Genomic DNA, 18522 nt, shown 5'->3' with positions numbered 1-18522 from the left:
AAACGTTGATTGACTTGTTTGGATAAGTTTATTGGTAACGTTTGGGATTCATTTTGTATGCATTTTGAAGGAGGGAAATCGAGTGGATTAATGACTGAAGCGCGCCAGCTAAACTGAGTTTTTATGGATATAAAGAAGGACTTAATCGAAGAAAAGGGCTATTTGTAATGTAACTGGGACCTTTTGGAGTGCCAACAGAAGAAGATCTTCAAAGGTAAGGCATACATTATATCGCTATTTCTGACTTTTGTGTCGCAACTCCCTGGTTGAAAATGATTTGTTATGCATTTGTGTGCTGGGCGCTGTACTCAGATAATCGCATGGTTTGCTTTCGCGGTAAAGCCTTTTTGAAATCTGGCACGGCGGCTGGATTAACAACAAGTTACGCTTTATTTTGATGTATTGCACTTGTGATTTCATAAAAGTTTAATATTTATAATAATTTAATTTGAATTTGGCGCTCTGCAATTTCACCGGAAGGTGTCGAAATGGGACGGTATCGTCCCACTGATCCGCACGAAGTTAACAACTTACAGCTGTTCTGCAGCAATGGAAGTAAATTAAGCCTTGGAAGTAGATGCTAACAATTCCTACAGGTATCCAAACTTTTGTTGATTGCTCACAAACCCTCTGTCTGTACAAAAGCAATGTCGGAACAGAATGTGTTACTACACACTCTTAAGCATTATTTAGACAGTATTGTACTGCAGGAAGTAGTATATTGCTATCATAATGGCAAGAAAAAAGCAATTAACAAAGGAAGACAGACAGACCATTATAACCCTTAAAAGCGTAGGTCTTTTCTTTAGAAAAATTGCAAAGAAAGCCAAGGTGTCGGTACAGCTTCCTATACCATCAAAAGGCACTTGGAAACTGACAGGAAGAGGTCTGGCAGACCCAAAGCCACAACAGAATCAGAAGACACATTTCTGAGAGTCAACAGCTTGCGTGATAGGCAGCTCACAGGACAACAACTTCAAGCACAGCTTAACACTGGTTGAAGAAAACAAGTCTCAGTTTCAACTGTGAAGAGAATAGTTCGAGCTGCAGGTTTGACAAGTCGAGTGGCAGTAAGAAAGCAAAATAAGAAAGAGAGACTTGTCTGGGACATGAAGCACCGCCAGTGGACTACTGAAGACTTGAAATCTTCGGTTCATCACGCAGGGTTTTTGTACGCCATCGAGTAGGCTAAAGGATGGTTCCTCAGTGTGTGACACCAACTGTCAAGCATGGAGGAGGAAGCGTGACGGTCTGGGGCTCTTTTGCTGGATCCAGAGTCAGCGGCTTGCACAGAGTGAGTGGCAGCCTGGACCAAAATGGCTACCACAGCATTTTGCAGTGCCATGCAATACCCTCTGGTGTACGCTTAGTTGGTCAGGGGTTCATCCTACAGCAAGATAATGACCCAAAACCTACCTCCAGGCTATGTCACAACTACCTTAGAAGAAAAGAACAAGACTGTAGGCTTCAAATCACGGAATGGCCAGCACAGTCACCGGACTTAAACCCCATTGAGCTGGTTTGGGATGAACTGGGCAGAAGGGTGAAAGCAAAGCAACCTGCAAGTGCAACACATTTGTGGGAACTTCTGCAACAGTGTTGGGAAGAACTTTACGAACAATATTTGATTTCCATTGTAGAAAGAATGCCACGAGTGTGTTCGGCTGTTATGTCTGCAAAAGGTGGCTACTTCACCCAGGGAGCCATCGATCTCCTCTCTCTCCTCTTATCACTCGCTTGTTGTGAGTAAACAATTAGTATGTCAGGTACTAAGTTTAGTCTAAGCTGGCTATATAACCAATAGGTATAATCTACATTTTTCTCCAGGGTTTGTAGGGTTTCATTCATTCACTGGTTGTTGCATCTTTGGTGTTGCCCGTTACCCTCGTGACATCACTACTAATGTAGCTAATAGCTTTCCTCTTAGTGGATGGTGGTGGTACACACATGCATATGCATGCTCACATGAATAGTGTTTCACAACAGTGCCCATCACACCCACAAGGCTTAATCCTGCTGGTGAAAACTACAAACACCACATCCTGTAGACTACAGTAGAGTCTCATGGGGGGTTGCTTGGACTCATGGGAGCTGTAATTTTGGAAGTTAAAGTTCTTCAACTGCTTACAGGTTTGATGTTATAGTTGTGGACACACAGACGTTACCTGATCAGCCTATCTCCTACCGCTGATCCTCTGAAATTACATCAATGTTTACAAGCTAGAACGGCCACTGTGTGTGTGTGTGTGTGTGTGTGTGTGTGTGTGTGTGTGTGTGTGTGTGTGTGTGTGTATATATATATTTATCTAGTTCTATTAAACCGGGAGGATAGTTCGCTCAGCAGCTGGGATCCCTCTCTACATCTGGTCCAGGATTAGTTTGTTGCTCTTCGCATTATGTTTTCAGTAGGGGTTGGCGTAGGGGAAAGCTGATCTAGAGTCAGCTGGAAACGAGCGACCAGAAGTAACCGAAGTCGAGAAGTGAAGATTAGTGTACCATAGTCCTGGAGTTGCGGTGGCCCTTGTAGACCATTTTGACTGAGGGTCTCCTGATATTCTGGGTCTCGCTCTCCTCCATCTCTCTCCTCTCCTTCCTCCGACGAAACAGTTCCTGGATACGGGCTGCAGCTGAGCGTCTGTGACACACAAGCACACGTTATACACAGTACTGACAGTACAAATCTTTCACTCTATACCTGCAGAGAGGAAAGTAAATTCTGAGCGTCATGCTGGTTCACCCCTCGATGATGCTGAAGAAACCAAAACAATCAGCAACAAAGCTGCAAATACTACTCACATGCCACGCTAACTGACCGTCACTAGTCCTCTACTACTCACATGCCACGCTAACTGACCGTCACTAGTCCTCTACTACTCACATGCCACGCTAACTGACCGTCACTAGTCCTCTACTACTCACATGCCACGCTAACTGACCGTCACTAGTCCTCTACTACTCACATGCCACGCTAACTGACCGTCACTAGTCCTCTACTACTCACATGCCACGCTAACTGACCGTCACTAGTCCTCTACTACTCACATGCCACGCTAACTGACCGTCACTAGTCCTCTACTACTCACATGCCACGCTAACTGACCGTCACTAGTCCTCTACTACTCACATGCCACGCTAACTGACCGTCACTAGTCCTCTACTACTCACATGCCACGCTAACTGACCGTCACTAGTCCTCTACTACTCACATGCCACGCTAACTGACCGTCACTAGTCCTCTACTACTCACATGCCACGCTAACTGACCGTCACTAGTCCTCTACTACTCACATGCCACGCTAACTGACCGTCACTAGTCCTCTACTACTCACATGCCACGCTAACTGACCGCCACTAGTCCTCTACTACTCACATGCCACGCTAACTGACCGCCACTAGTCCTCTACTACTCACATGCCACGCTAACTGACCGCCACTAGTCCTCTACTACTCACATGCCACGCTAACTGACCGTCACTAGTCCTCTACTACTCACATGCCACGCTAACTGACCGCCACTAGTCCTCTACTACTCACATGCCACGCTAACTGACCGTCACTAGTCCTCTACTACTCACATGCCACGCTAACTGACCGTGGCACTAGTCCTCTACTACTCACATGCCACGCTAACTGACCGTCACTAGTCCTCTACTACTCACATGCCACGCTAACTGACCGTCACTAGTCCTCTACTACTCACATGCCACGCTAACTGACCGTCACTAGTCCTCTACTACTCACATGCCACGCTAACTGACCGTCACTAGTCCTCTACAACCTCAACAACCCTACACATACTGTAGAGAAGACAATGTCCTTATTTCACTTCACACTGTAGATAACATCCATCTCCTCTCTCTCCTTCTCTTATCTCTCTTGTATTGTGAGTAAACAATGAGCAGGTCAGGTACTAAGCTTAGTCTAAGCTGGCTATATAACCAATAGGTATAATCTACATTTTTCTCCAGGGTTTGTAGGGTTTCATTCATTCACTGGTTGTTGCATCTTTGGTGTTGCCTGTTACCCTCGTGACATCACTATGTACCTACCAGGGATAATGTAGCTAATAGCTTTCCTCTTAGTGAATGGTGGTGGTACACACATGCATATGCATGCTCACACAAATAGTGTTTCACAACAGTGCCCATCACACCCACAAGGCTTAATCCTGCTGGTGAAAACTACAAACACCACATCCTGTAGACTACATTAGAGTCTCAGGGGGGGGTTGCTTGGACTCATGGGAGCTGTAGTTTTGGAAGTTAAAGTTCTTCAACTGCTTGCAGGTTAGATATTATAGTTGTGGACACACAGACGTTACCTGATCATCCTATCTCCTACCGCTGATCCTCTGAAATTAGATCTATGTTTATAGCAGAATCATTAACAGTACATGACCACACAGAACAAGAAAAAAGGTTTCCTCACGGCAATATACAGAGGATGTGACATTAAATGGGATACTCAACACCAACATATCAAAATACTGTGTGTGTTGTAGTGCTGCAGTCCATACCTCTGTCCCTGTCCTCCTCTGTACCTCGCAGAGGGGATAAGAATTGGGTCGTCATCACTGTCGTCTGAGTCCTGGTGGCTACGGGAGGGTTGACCCTGTCCACCCGGTCCCGTTGGAACCCCCTGCCCCCCTGGACCCCCATGCCCCCCCTCCCCCACAGGCTCCTCTCTCCTGCACCCCCCAGTGGTGTCCTCTGCACCCACACCCTGGCTCCTCTCCAGGGGCATGGCAGTCACACTATCCCCCACAGAGGAGGCTTGTGCTGGGGCCTGGGCCTGCATGGAGCCCTGGGTGTTGGAGAAGGAGGCACCCCCAGCCTCACACATTGGGTCTGTGTGGGAAGCAGCAGACCTGCTCTGGCCGGAGGGCTCTGACACAGCCACTGGTATTGAAGGAGGGGAGAGGAAGGAAGAGAGATGTGGTCAGTATGAGGCTCAGTTGTCTAGGTGTCGGCAATACAGCAGAACTACTGGAACTAATGCCGCTTTCCTGATCAGTGCTACACATGGAATCCCATAGAGGACAGTAACACTAACAATCATGGCCACTAGGCCACTCCAGTCCTCACCCTGCTCTGAGGCAGAGCTCTCTGCCAAGGGCCCTTCCCTAGTCTGGGCGGCCCCTGCTGCCTCTGACGGTTTGGGCTCTCCACTGGAGGCTCCGCTGCCCCTGGAACTGGAGGCTACGCTGCCCCTGGAACTGGAGGCTCCGCTGCCCCTGGAACTGGAGGCTCCGCTGCCCCTGGAACTGGAGGCTCCGCTGCCCCTGGAACTGGAGGCTCCGCTGCCCCTGGAATTGGGAGCTCTGCGGCTCCTGTAGAGAACAGGGGGTGGGCAAAGGAGAGAGGGTAAGAGTCGGTCTCAAAGAACAACCTTACATCACCAAGATGAGACACTTGATTTCAATTTGTGAATATTCATTTGGTGAGTAAAAATCTGGGAACATCAAGGGTCGGTTTCCCTCGATGTTCAGTATTGTGCTATCCATTAAGAATCTCCATTGAGCGTGCCTTTTAGTCCAGCAGCAGGCTTAATCTGGGTCTGTAAAAATCACCTTCTAAAGTTCGAATAGTGTGAAGTTGTGCTTCTGGCTTTCTAAGCAGTGTAGTCGGAGTCGCATGCTCACCACTCGTCAGTGAAGTCCAGTTTGATGGTACTGGTGGTGGTTCCCTCAGTGCTGTAGTGTAGACTCAGGACGGGTTCTGCCGTGCTGGCTCGGCTACCTCCAGGTCCAGTACTGCTGCTGGGTGCCCCAGACGAGGTTCCAGTTACACTGGCAGACGCAGACGCAGTCAGAGTTTTCACTTTGACTGAACTCGCTCCAGCACTCACACTCACAGCTTCTGATGCTCCTGAGCGGGAGAACACACACACACACAGAGAGACAGAGACCGATAGAGAGAGATAGAGAGAATGAGAGGAAGAAAAGGAGAAAGAGAGATTATTGCATAATATACAGTATATGACAATAGTTTTGCCTGGTTACCAAAATAAAAACCACAATAGCGATTACGGTTGCAAAAATTCCAGGAACTTTCAATAAATTCAGTTGTTTTTCCAAAATCCTGGTTGGAAGATTCCCAGAATTAGGAGGCAATAAGCAGGAAATACAAAATCCTTCAACCAGAATTTCTGGAAAACCAGGGAATTTATTGAACATTGTGTGGAATTTTGCAATCCTACTCGCAACTATACATTTTCAACAGAGTTCTTCATCGTTGTGTTTCCATGTTAGGTGTTACAGTACATTTCAGAATTGGGGACAAAACAATATTGATTAGTTGATTTTGAAATAGTGTGTAGAGACTAATATTAATTTAGCAAATAGATAAAACCACTTTGTATTCCATTTCAGCACTTTGCATAATGTAGTCTGTAGTTATGCTAGCTAAAAACATGTCAAATAGATTATATTTTATAAGACAGGTACACGGTTTTGTTTTTAATATACAGGACAATCTAATGCGATGGTAACATGCAGCATTGTTATTTTAGGTAGGTCAATGGCAATGCTTAAAAAGGCTGTACGCCTCTGTGCTGCATTGTACACTCACCTCCTACTAACTGTGTTACACAAGTTTCAAGTTTCATCCATACATAGAGGAAGAGAGGAATGCTAACCATCAATCCACAGCAGCAATACATACAGTGATTCATACATTTTAAAAAAACGTGAGGTGCACTTGGTTAGATTTAACTTGCCCATCACAATGGTGACAATAGAAGAAATGGGAGCGTGAAGCTAAATCAAAGCTAAATGAAGCGCACCCTTTTAGTATTTGACCCAGATTTGAACCAAAACGTCACACAGGTGAGAGGGGAACACCACAAAGATACAGGGGTTAAATGCAAGCCTCTCGAACTACCACCACACGCAACAGTTCATCACAAAGCAGTTTGGAATGTCACTGTCATTCTAGGGCCTTTTGCGTTGTTCTGTAAAAAAAAAAAGAAGCCAATACAGGAGACGATCGCATTGAGAGGGAACAGTTTGAGCGTGAGATGATCTACAGCACGGCTGTGACTGAGTGAAAAGCCAGGAGGACAGCGAGATTGCGTCAGGGCCAGGTTTGGAGCCCAGGGGCACGTGCCCTGTGTGTCTGTTCATAAATACGGCCCTGGATTATGTTACCGGTCCAAAATAAAATCAATACTTAAAGGCTGAGGAATTACCTAACATTATCTCAAGCTACAGTTGCAACAAGAGAGCCTTGGAGAAAATAGCTAACACCAGTCTCCGCCCTGGGGACTCGGTTGGCCAAAAGGGATGAGAATGCATGTCTAGTGAACATGCACTCAGGTAAAGCTGGTGGAGGGGCAAGCCGGAAGTCTCATGGTAAAGATGGTGGCGGGACAAGAAGGCACGCCAGAAGTCTCATGCAAATTATTATATCATTTTTTATGCCACACAGACGACAGAGAGAAAGGCCGGAGGAAGACAGAGATACAAAAGAACAGAAAGAAAAAGGAGAGATAAGAGACTATAGGGATAGAATGAGAGCGAGAGAGAGAGAGAGAGAGAGAGAGAGAGAGAGAGAGAAAGGAGACGCACCCTGCTGCTCATCCAGAGTCATGGATCCCAGCTGTTTGTTAACCACAGACGAGGGAGAATCTGGAACACAAATAAGACTCACTAAACAACGGGCACAGAGGGTCACACCAGGGTTCATACGATCATGCTCAGGTCTCACAGAGGTCAAAGATCAAAGCTCAAGTCAAAATGCAGCTTAAAGTGGACCATGGCCAAGCAGGAAAAAGAGTTAAACACAGCTAAATGAACAGACAGTGTTGTTTGTTGTAACACTGGGAAGAACATCTCAAGGTTGATATTGATATGGGAATAGAACAGCAATTCCACTACAAAAAGCTTGTGGGAGATGGAACACATACTGGACTTAGCGCCACACGTACAGTGCTAAAACACAAAAGATATCACACGCGCAATTCATAGTTTGATAACAACAGAAGATTTACACAGTAGTTCAACTTTTTGAGGCATCTCAAGTTGTCTCACTCAGCCTTTTGAAAGTAAGTCATGGAACAAGGATGGACCTCATAGTAATACGAACACCCACTCACTGCATGTCTGTTGAGCTGATACCAACTATGTTGACTATGGGGTAGTGCCAGTGGCCAACCACACTGACCAAGGGCCTGTGTCATGCACAAACATCGGTCACCTTGTGTGACCAGTAGCCAGCGACCTCAAAAAGGGCATCATGCAGAGATTCATCCTTGGCAAACCTTTCACTCCACCTCAAACTAGATGAATAGACTTCCAAAAAAAGTTGTTACTGAGAGATAGATTGATATATGAATTGATTCCTACCACAATGTCACATGGTCTGATGCCAGTGCATTCCACTGCAACTCAAGCTACGTACGTCCACATTACGAGTGTTTTGTGAGGCGAATCGTAAAGGATTGAGAATGAATATCGTTATTTCCCATTTATATGAAAACCAATTGGTGTGTTCATAGTAGCTTTATCAGTCTCTACAGTAAAGCCAGATGTCACAGCCCTGACGAGGCCTCGCGCCAATACTGAAGCTTACATGTTCAGGAACAAACAATACATATGAAAAATGGGAGACAACATACAAAACTGACTCATTGTAGCCACTTACATTATGTCTGTCTGTGTTTGTACAGTGCTGTGAAAAAGTATTTGCCCCCTTTCAAATTTTCTCTACTTTTACATATTTTTGATACTGAATGTGTTATCAAATTTTCAACCAAACCCTAAAATTAGATAAAGGGAACCTGAGTGAACAAATAACACGACAATTGCATACTTATTTCATGTATTTCATAAAGTTATGTAACACCCAATGCCCCTGTGTGAAAAAGTAATTGCCCCTTACACTCAATAACTGGTTGTGCCACCTTTAGCTGCAATGACTCTAAACTAATGCTTCCTGTAGATGTTGATCAGTCTCTCACATTGCCGTGGGGGAATTTTAGCCCGCTCTTGCATGCAGAACTGCTTTAACTCCGCAACATTTGTGGGTTTTAAAGCATGAACTGCTCGTTTCAAATTCTGCCACAAGATCTCAATTGAGATTAGGTCTGGACTTTGACTAAGCCATTCCAAAACTTCAGATTTGTTGCTTTTTATCCATTTCCATGTAGACTTGATTGTGCGTTTTGGATGATTGCTTGCTGCATGACCCAGCTGCGCATCAGCTTCAACTCACAGATGGATGGACTGACATTCAACTGTAGAATTCTCTGATACAGAGCAGAATTCATGGTTCCTTCTAGTTAGGCAAGTTGTGCAGGTCATGAGGCAGCAAAGCATCCCTAAACCATCACACTACCACCACCACGCTTCACCGTTGGTAAGAGCTTCTTACTGTGGAATGTAGTGTTGGGTTTTTCCCAGGCATAATGGGACCCATGTCATCCAAAAATATATACGTTTGACTCATCTGTCCATAGAAAATTCTTCCCAGAGTCTTGATAATCATCCAGGTGCTTCTTGGTAAACTTGAGTCCACTTTTTGGATGAAATGGGTCCCATTATGTCTGGTGAAAACCAAACACTGCATTCTACAGTAAGAACCTCATACCAACGGTATGACAATGATCCAAAACACACAATCAAGTCTACATGAAAATGGTTAACAAGCAACAAATCTGAAGTTTTGGAATGGCCTAGTCAAAGTCCCGACCTAATCTCAATTGAGATCTTGTGGAAGAATTTGAAACGAGCAGTTCATGCTTTAAAACCCAAAAATGTTGCGGAGTTAAAGCAGTTCTGCATGCAAGAGCGGGCTAAAATTCCCCCACCGCAATGTGAGAGACTGATCAACAACTACAGGAAGCATTTGGTTGGAGTCATTGCAGCTAAAGGTGGCACAACCAGTTACTGAGTGTAAAGGGCAACTACTTTTCACAAAGGGGAATTGGGTGTTGCACAACATTGTTAATTAAATAAAAATAAGTATCAATTTTCTTTGTAAACTCAGGTTCCCTTTATCTAAAATTAGGTTTTGGTTGAAGATCTGATAACATTCAGTATAAAAATATATAAAAAAATAAAGAATCTGAAAGGGGGCAAATACTTTTTCACGGCACTGTATGTACACTTGAAGTCGGAAGTTTACATACACTAAGGTTGGCGTCATTAAAAGTCATTTGTCAACCACTCCACGAATTTCTTGATAACAAACTATAGTTTCGGCAAGTCGGTAAGGACATCTACTTCGTGCATGACACAAGTAATTGTTCCAACAATTGTTTACAGACAGATTATTTCACTTATAATTCACTGTATCACAATTCCACTGGGTCAGAAATTTACATAGATTAAGTTGACTGTGCCTTAAAACAGCTTGGAAAATTCCAGAAAACTATGTCATGACTTTAGAAGCTTCTGATAGGCTAATTGACTAATAGGCTAATCATTTGAGTCAATTGGAGCTGTACCTCTGGATGCATTTCAAGGCCTACCTTCAAACTCAGTGCCTCTCTCTTTGCTTGACATCATGGGAAAATCAAAAGAAATCAGCCAAGACCTCAGAAAATAAATTGTAGACCTCCACAAGTCTGGTTCATCCTTGGGAGCAATTTCCAAACGCCTGAAGGTACCACGTTCATCTGTACAAACAGTAGTATGCAAGTATAAACACCATGGGACCACGGAGCCATCATACCACTCAGGAAGGTGACGCGTTCTGACTCCTAGAGATGAACGTACTTTGGTGCGAAAAGTACAAATCAATCCCAGAACAACAGCAAAGGACCATGTGAAGATGCTGGAGGAAACGGGTACAAAAGTATCTATATCCACAGTAAAACGAGTCCTATATTGACATAACCTGAAAGGCCGCTCAGCAAGGAAGAAGCCACTGCTCCAAAATCGCCATAAAAAAGCCAGACTACGGTTTGCAAATGCACATGGGGACAAAGATCATACTTTTTGGAGAAATGTCCTCTGGTCTGATGAAACAAAAATACAACTGTTTGGCCATAATGACCATCGTTATGTTTGGAGGAAAAAGGGGGAGCCTTGCGAGCCGAAGAACACCATCCCAACCGTGAAGCACGGGGGTGGCAGCATCATGTTGTAGGGGTGCTTTGCTGCAGGAGGGACTGGTGCACTTCACAAAATAGATGGCATCGTGAGGCAGGAAAAGTATGTGGATATATTGAAGCAACATCTCAAGACATCAGTCAGGAAGTTAAAGCTTGGACATAAATGGGTCTTCCAAATGGACAATGACCTCAAGCATACTTCCAAAGTTGTGGCAAAATTGCTTAACTTTTTAGTGACGGGAGCAGTATTCGGAAATTCAGATGAATGACGTGCCCAAATTAAACTGCCTGCTACTCGGGCCCAGAAGGTAGGATGTGCATATGATTAGTAGATTTGGACAGAAAACACTCTGAAGTTTCTAAAACTGTTTGAATGATGTCTGTGAGTATAACAGAACTCATATGGCACGGACAAACCTGAGACAAATCCAACCAGGAAGTGGGAAATCTAAGATTTGTAGTTTTTCAAGTGATTCCCTATCCAGTATACAGTGACTTAGGTTTCATTTTGCACTTCCTAAGGCTTCCACTCGATGTCAACAGTCTTTAGAACGTTGCTTCATGCTTCTACTGTGAATGGGGAGAGAATAAGAGCTCCTGGAAGTAGATGAGTGAGAAAATGACATGAGCTCAGTGGCGCACACTCCCGTGAGAGTTAGCTGTGTTCCTTTTCTTTTTTGAAGACAAAGGAATCATCCGGTTGGAATATTATGGAAGATTTATGATAAAAACATCCTCAAGATTGATTCTATACATCATTTGACATGTTTCTACGAACAGTAATATAACTTTTGACTTTTCGTCTGAACTTAACTGCGCGAGGACAGTGCATTTGGAGTACTCTACCGAACGCGCAAACAAAAAGGAGGTATTTGGACATATATATGGACTTTATTGAAACAAATGAACATTTATTGGGGAACTGGGATTCTCTGAGCGCTGTACTCAGATTATTGCAAAGTGTGCTTTCGCTGTAAAGTTTTTTTGAAATCTGACACAGCGGTTGCATTAAGGAGAAGTGTGTCTATAATTCTTTGAATAACAGTTACCTTTTTTATCAACGTTTATGATGAGTATTTCTGTAAATTGATGTTCTCATTCACCGGAAGTTTTGGGAGGCAAAACATTTCTGAACATTACACGCCAATGTAAAATGGGGTTTTTGGATATAAATATGAACTTTATCGAGCAAAACATACATGTATTGTGTAACATGAAGTCCTATGAGTGCCATCTGATGAAGATTATCAAAGGTTAGTGATTACTTTTAGCTGTATTTCTCTTTTTTGTGACGCCTCTCCTTGCTTGGAAAATGGCTGTGTGGTTTTTCTTGTCTAGGTGCGGTCCTAACAATCTAATGCTATGCTTTCGCCGTAAAGCCTTTATGAAATCGGACAATGTGGTTGGATTAACGAGAAGTTCAACTTTAAAATGGTGTAAAATAGTTGTATGTTTGAGATATTTGAATTATGAGATTTTTGTTGTTTTGAATTTGGCGCCCTGCTATTTCACTGGCTGTTGAATAGTGTGTCCCACATTTCCCAGAGAGGTTAAGGACTTGGAGTGGCCATCACAAAGCCCTGACCTCAATCCCATAGAACATTTGTGGGCAGAACTGAAAAAGTGTGAGTGAGCAAGGAGGCCTACAAACCTGGCTCAGTTACACCAGCTCTGTCAGGAGGAATGGGCCAAAATTCACCCAACTTATAGTGGGATGCTTGTGGAAGACTACCCGAAACGTTTGACCCAAGTTAAACAATTTAAAGGCAATGCTACCAAATACTAATTGAGTGTATGTAAACTTCTGACCCACTGGGAATGTGATGAAAGAAATAAAAGCTGAAATAAATCACTCTACACTATTATTCTGACATTCCACATTCTTCAAATAAAGTGGTGATCCTAACTGACCTAAGACAGGGAATTTTTACTAGGATTAAATGTCAGGAATTGTGAAAAACTGAGTTTAAATATATTTGGCTAAGGTGTATGTAAACTACCGACTTCAACTGTACCTCATCCCCATATTGTTTTTCTTTACTTTTTTGCACACCAGTATTTCTACTTGCACATCATCATCGGTACATCTATCACTCCAGTGTTAATTTGCTAAAATTGTAATTACTTCGCTACTATGGCCTATTAATTGCCTTACGCCATTTGCACACACTGTATATAGACTTTTTTCTATTGTGTTATTGACTGTACGTTTGTTTGTTCCATGTGTAACCTTGTGTTGTTGTTTGTGTCGCACTGCTTTGCTTTATCTTGGCCAGGTCGCAGTTGTAAATGAGAACTTGTTCTCAACTGGCCTACCTGGTTAAATACATTTATTATTCCATTTGTGTTACCCTTTCCTTCCCAATTTTGTGGTACCAATTGGTAGTTACAGTCTTCTCTCATCGCTGCAACTCCCATACGGACTCGGGAGAGGCGAAGGTCGAGAGCCGTGCGTCCTCCAAAACACAAACCAATCAAGCTGCACTGCTTCTTGACACAATGCCCACTTTACCAGGATGCCAGCCACACCAATATGTCGGAGGAAACACCGTAAACCTGGCAACACTGTCAGCGAGCATGCGCCCGGCCCACCACAGGAGTCGCTAGAGCGCGATGGGACAAGGACATCCCTGCTGGCCAAACCCTCCCCTAATCCGGACGACGCTGGGCCAATTGTGCACCACCCCGTGGGTCTCCCGGTCGCGGCCGGCTGCGACAGAGCCCGGACTCAAACCAGGATCTCTAGTGGCACAGCTAGCACTAAGATGCAGTGCCTTAGACCACTGCGCCACTCGGGAGGCCCCTATAGCCTTATTCTAAAACGGATTCAATGAATCGTTTTCTTCATCAATAGATCAATGTGACAAAGTGAAAACAGGTTTTAGATTTTTTTGCAAATGTATTACAAATAAAATAGAAATACCTTATTTACATAAGTATTCAGACCCTTTGCTAAGAGACTCGAAATTGAGCTCAGGTGCATCCTGTTTCCATTGATCATGCTTGAGATGTTTCTATAACTTGATTGGAGTCCACCTGTGGTAAATTCAATTGATTGGACATGATTTGGAATGGTCCCACAATTGACAGTGCATGTCAGATCAAATGAAGTGAAGAAGTTGAATGTGCAAGTAGAGATACTGGGGTGCTAAGGAGCAAAAATTTAAAATAACAATATGGGGATGAGGTAGTTGGATGGGCTACAGGTGCAGTGATCTGTGAGCTGCTCTGACAGCTGGTGCTTAAAGTTCGTGAGGGAGATATGAGTCTCCAGCTTCAGGAATAGGCTTTGGGGATGACCAGTGAAATATACCTGCTGGAGCACGTGCTACGGGTGGGTGCTGCTATGGTGACCAGTGAGCTGAGATAAGGTGGGACTTGACCTAGCAAAGACTTATACAGTGAGGGAAAAAAGTATTTGATCCCCTGCTGATTTTGTACGGTTTGCCCACTGACAAAGAAATGATCGGACTATCATTTTAATGGTAGGTTTATTTGAACAGTGAGAGACAGAATAACAACAAAACAATCCAGAAAAAATGCATGTCAAAAATTTTATAAATTGATTTGCATTTTAATGATGGAAATAAGTATTTGACCCCTCTGCAAAACATGACTTAGTATTTGGTGGCAAAACCCTTGTTGGCAATCACAGAGGTCAGACGTTTCTTGTAGTTGGCCACCAGGTTTGCACACATCTCAGGAGGGATTTTGTCCCACTCCTCTTTGCAAATCTTCTCCAAGTCATTAAGGTTTCGAGGCTGACGTTTGGCAACTCGAACCTTCAGCTCCCTCCACAGATTTTCTATGGGATTAAGGTTTGGAGACTGGCTAGGCCACTCCAGGACCTTAATGTGCTTCTTCTTGAGACACTCCTTTGTTGCCTTGGCCGTGTGTTTTTGGTCATTGTCATGCTGAAATACCCATCCACAACCCATTTTCAATGCCCTAGCTGAGGGAAGGAGGTTCTCACCCAAGATTTGACGGTACATGGCCCCATCCATCGTCCCTTTGATGCGGTGAAGTTGTCCTGTCCCCTTAGCAGAAAAACACTCCCAATGCATAATGTTTCCACCTCCATGTTTGACGGTGAGGATGGTGTTCTTGGGGTCATAGGCAGCATTCCTCCTCCTCCAAACACGGCGAGTTGAGTTGATGTCAAAGAGCTCCATTTTGGTCTCATCTGACCACAACACTTTCACCCAGTTGTCCTCTGAATCATTCAGATGTTCATTGGCAAACTTCAGACGGGCATGTACAGTGGGGAGAACAAGTATTTGATAACCTGCAAAATCAGCAGTGTTTCCTACTTACAAAGCATGTAGAGGTCTGTAATTTTTATCATAGGTACACCTCAACTGTGAGAGACGGAATCTAAAACAAAATTCCAGAAAATCACATTGTATGATTTTTAAGTAATTAATTTGCATTTTATTGCATGACATAAGTATTTGATCACCTACCAACCAGTAAGTATTCCGGCTCTCACAGACATGTTAGTTTTTCTTTAAGAAGCCCTTCTGTCCTCCACTCATTACCTGTATTAACTGCACCTGTTTGAACTCGTTACCTGTATAAAAGACACCTGTCCACACACTCAATCAAACAGACTCCAACCTCTCCACAATGGCCAAGACCAGAGAGCTGTGTAAGGACATCAGGGATAAAATTGTAGACCTGCACAAGGCTGGGATGGGCTACAGGACAATACGCAAGCAGCTTGGTGAGAAGGCAACAACTGTTGGCGCAATTATTAGAAAATGGAAGAAGTTCAAGATGACGGTCAATCACCCTCGGTCTGGGGCTCCATGCAAGATCTCACCTCGTGGGGCATCAATGATCATGAGGAAGATGAGGGATCAGCCCAGAACTACACGGCAGGACCTGGTCAATGACCTGAAGAGAGCTGGGACCACAGTCTCAAAGAAAACCATTAGTAACACACTACGCCGTCATGGATTACAATCCTGCAGCGCACGCAAGGTCCCCCTGCTCAAGCCAGCACATGTCATTTTACATTTTAGTCATTTAGCAGACGCTCTTATCCAGAGCGACTTACAGTAGCGATTGCATACATTTCATAATTTTTCTTTCTTCTCCGTACTGGTCCCCCGTGGGAATCGAACCCACAACCCTGGCGTTGCAAACACCATGCTCTACCAACTGAGCCACACGGGACCATGTCCAGGCCCGTCTGAAGTTTGCCAATGACCATCTGGATGATCCAGAGGAGGAATGGGAGAAGGTCATGTGGTCTGATGAGACAAAAATAGAGCTTTTTGGTCTAAACTCCACTCGCCGTGTTTGGAGCAAGAAGAAGGATGAGTACAACCCCAAGAATACCATCCCAACCGTGAAGCATGGAGGTGGAAACATCATTCTTTGGGGAAGCTTTTCTGCAAAGAGGACAGGACGACTGCACCGTATTGAGGGGAGGATGGATGGGGCCATGTATCGCGAGATCTTGGCCAACAACCTCCTTCCCTCAGTAAGAGCATTGAAGATGGGTCGTGGCTGGGTTTTCCAGCATGACAACGACCCGAAACACACAGCCAGGGCAACTAAGGAGTGGCTCCGTAAGAAGCATCTCAAGGTCCTGGAGTGGCCTAGCAAGTCTTCAGACCTGAACCCAATAGAAAAGCTTTGGAGGGAGCTGAAAGTCCGTATTGCCCAGCGACAGCCCCGAAACCTGAAGAATCTGGAGACGGTCTGTATGGAGGAGTGGGCCAAAATCCCTGCTGCAGTGTGTGCAAACCTGGTCAAGAACTACAGGAAATGTATGATCTCTGTAATTGCACACAAAGGTTTCTGTATCAAATATTAAGTTCTGCTTTTCTGATGTATCAAATACTTATATCATGCAATAAAATGCAAATTAATTACTTAAAAATCATACAATGTGATTTTCTGGATTTTTTTAGATTCCGTCTCTCACAGTTGAAGTGTACCTATGATAAAAATTACAGACCTCTACATGCTTTGTAAGTAGGAAAACCTGCAAAATCGGCAGTGTATCAAATACTTGTTCTCCCCACTGTATATGTGCTTTCTTGAGCATGGGGACTTGCGGGCGCTGCAGGATTTCAGTCCTTCACGGCGTAGTGTGTTACCAATTGTTTTCTTGGTGACTATGGTCCCAGCTGCCTTGAGATCATTGGCAAGATCCTCCCGTGTACTTCTGGGCTGATTCCTCAACGTTCTCATGATCATTGCAACTCCACGAGGTGAGATCTTGCATGGAGCCCCAGGCCGAGGGAGATTGACCGTTCTTTTGTGTTTCTTCCATTTGCGAATAATCGCACCAACTGTTGTCACCTTCTCACCAAGCTGCTTGGCGATGGTATTGTAGCCCATTCCAGCCTTGTGTAGGTCTACAATCTTGTCCCTGACATCCTTGGAGAGCTCTTTGGTCTTGGCCATGGTGGAGAGTTTGGAATCTGATTTACTGATTGCTTCTGTGGACAGGTGTCTTTTATACAGGTAACAAGCTGAGATTAGGAGCACTCCCTTTAAGAGTGTGCTCCTAACCTCAGCTCGTTACCTGTATAAAAGACACCTGGGAGCCAGAAATCTTTCTGATTGAGAGGGGGTCAAATACTTATTTCCCTCATTAAAAAGCAAATCAACTTTTGGATTTTGTTGTTATTCTGTCTCTCACTGTTCAAATAAACCTACCATTAAAATTATAGACTGATCATTTCTTTGTCAGTGGGCAAACGTACAAAATCAGCAGGGGATCAAATACTTTTTTCCCTCACTGTAGATGACCTGAAGCCAGTGGGTTTGGCGACGAATATGAAGCGAGGGCCAGCCAACGAGAGCATACAGGTTCGCAGTGGTGGGTAGTATATGGGGCTTTGGTGACAAAACGGATCGCACTGTGATAGACAGCATCCAATTTGCTGAGTAAAGTGTTGGAGGCTATTTTGTAAATGACGTCACCGAAGTCAAGGATCGGTAGGATAGTCAGTTTTACGAGGATATGTTTGGCAGCATGAGTGAAGGATGCTTTGTTGTGAAATAGGAAGCCGATTCTAGATTTAATTTTGGATTGGAGATGCTTAAAGTGAGTCTGGAAGGAGAGATTACAGTCTAAGCAGACACCTAGGTATTTGTAGTTGTCCACATATTCTAAGTCAGCACCGTCCAAAGTAGTGATGCTAGACGGTCGGGCAGGTGCGGGCAGCGATCGGTTGAAGAGCATGCATTTAGTTTTACTTGCATTTAAGAGCAGTTGGAGACCACAGAAGGAGAGTTGTATGGCATTGAAGCTCGTCTGGAGGTTAATTAACACAGCGTCCAAAGAAGGGCCAGAAGTACACAGAATGGTGTCGTCTGCGTAGAGGTGGATCAGAGAACCACCAGCAGCAAGAGCGACATTATTGATGCATACAGAGAAAAGAGTCGGCCCGAGAATTGAACCCTGTGGCACCCCCATAGACACTGCCAGAGGTCCGGACAACAGGC

At 44.3% G+C, this 18522-nt stretch overlaps 1 protein-coding gene across 5 annotated transcripts in view; it reads right to left on the bottom strand.

The window, feature by feature from the left end:
- Nucleotides 1-18522, bottom strand: part of LOC106586745 (DDB1- and CUL4-associated factor 6) — a 60814-nt gene that overhangs the window by 4440 nt on the left and 37852 nt on the right. For 2 of the 5 annotated variants that reach the window (XM_014174319.2, XM_014174323.2), the window contains 6 exons: nucleotides 7568-7627; nucleotides 5642-5867; nucleotides 5085-5329; nucleotides 4517-4898; nucleotides 4322-4363; nucleotides 2497-2635 (listed from right to left, as the gene is read on the bottom strand). In XM_014174319.2, the coding sequence (XP_014029794.1) occupies nucleotides 2497-2635; nucleotides 4322-4363; nucleotides 4517-4898; nucleotides 5085-5329; nucleotides 5642-5867; nucleotides 7568-7627 (1094 nt within the window). The remainder of the gene's footprint in view (nucleotides 1-2496; nucleotides 2636-4321; nucleotides 4364-4516; nucleotides 4899-5084; nucleotides 5330-5641; nucleotides 5868-7567; nucleotides 7628-18522) is intronic. The other 3 variants (XM_014174320.2, XM_014174321.2, XM_014174324.2) reach the window with 3 other exon arrangements.

This window comes from Salmo salar, chromosome ssa25 (genome assembly GCF_905237065.1).
Source record: "Salmo salar chromosome ssa25, Ssal_v3.1, whole genome shotgun sequence".
NCBI classification, from domain to species: domain Eukaryota; kingdom Metazoa; phylum Chordata; class Actinopteri; order Salmoniformes; family Salmonidae; genus Salmo; species Salmo salar.
This window is presented reverse-complemented; position numbering and strand designations above follow the sequence as displayed.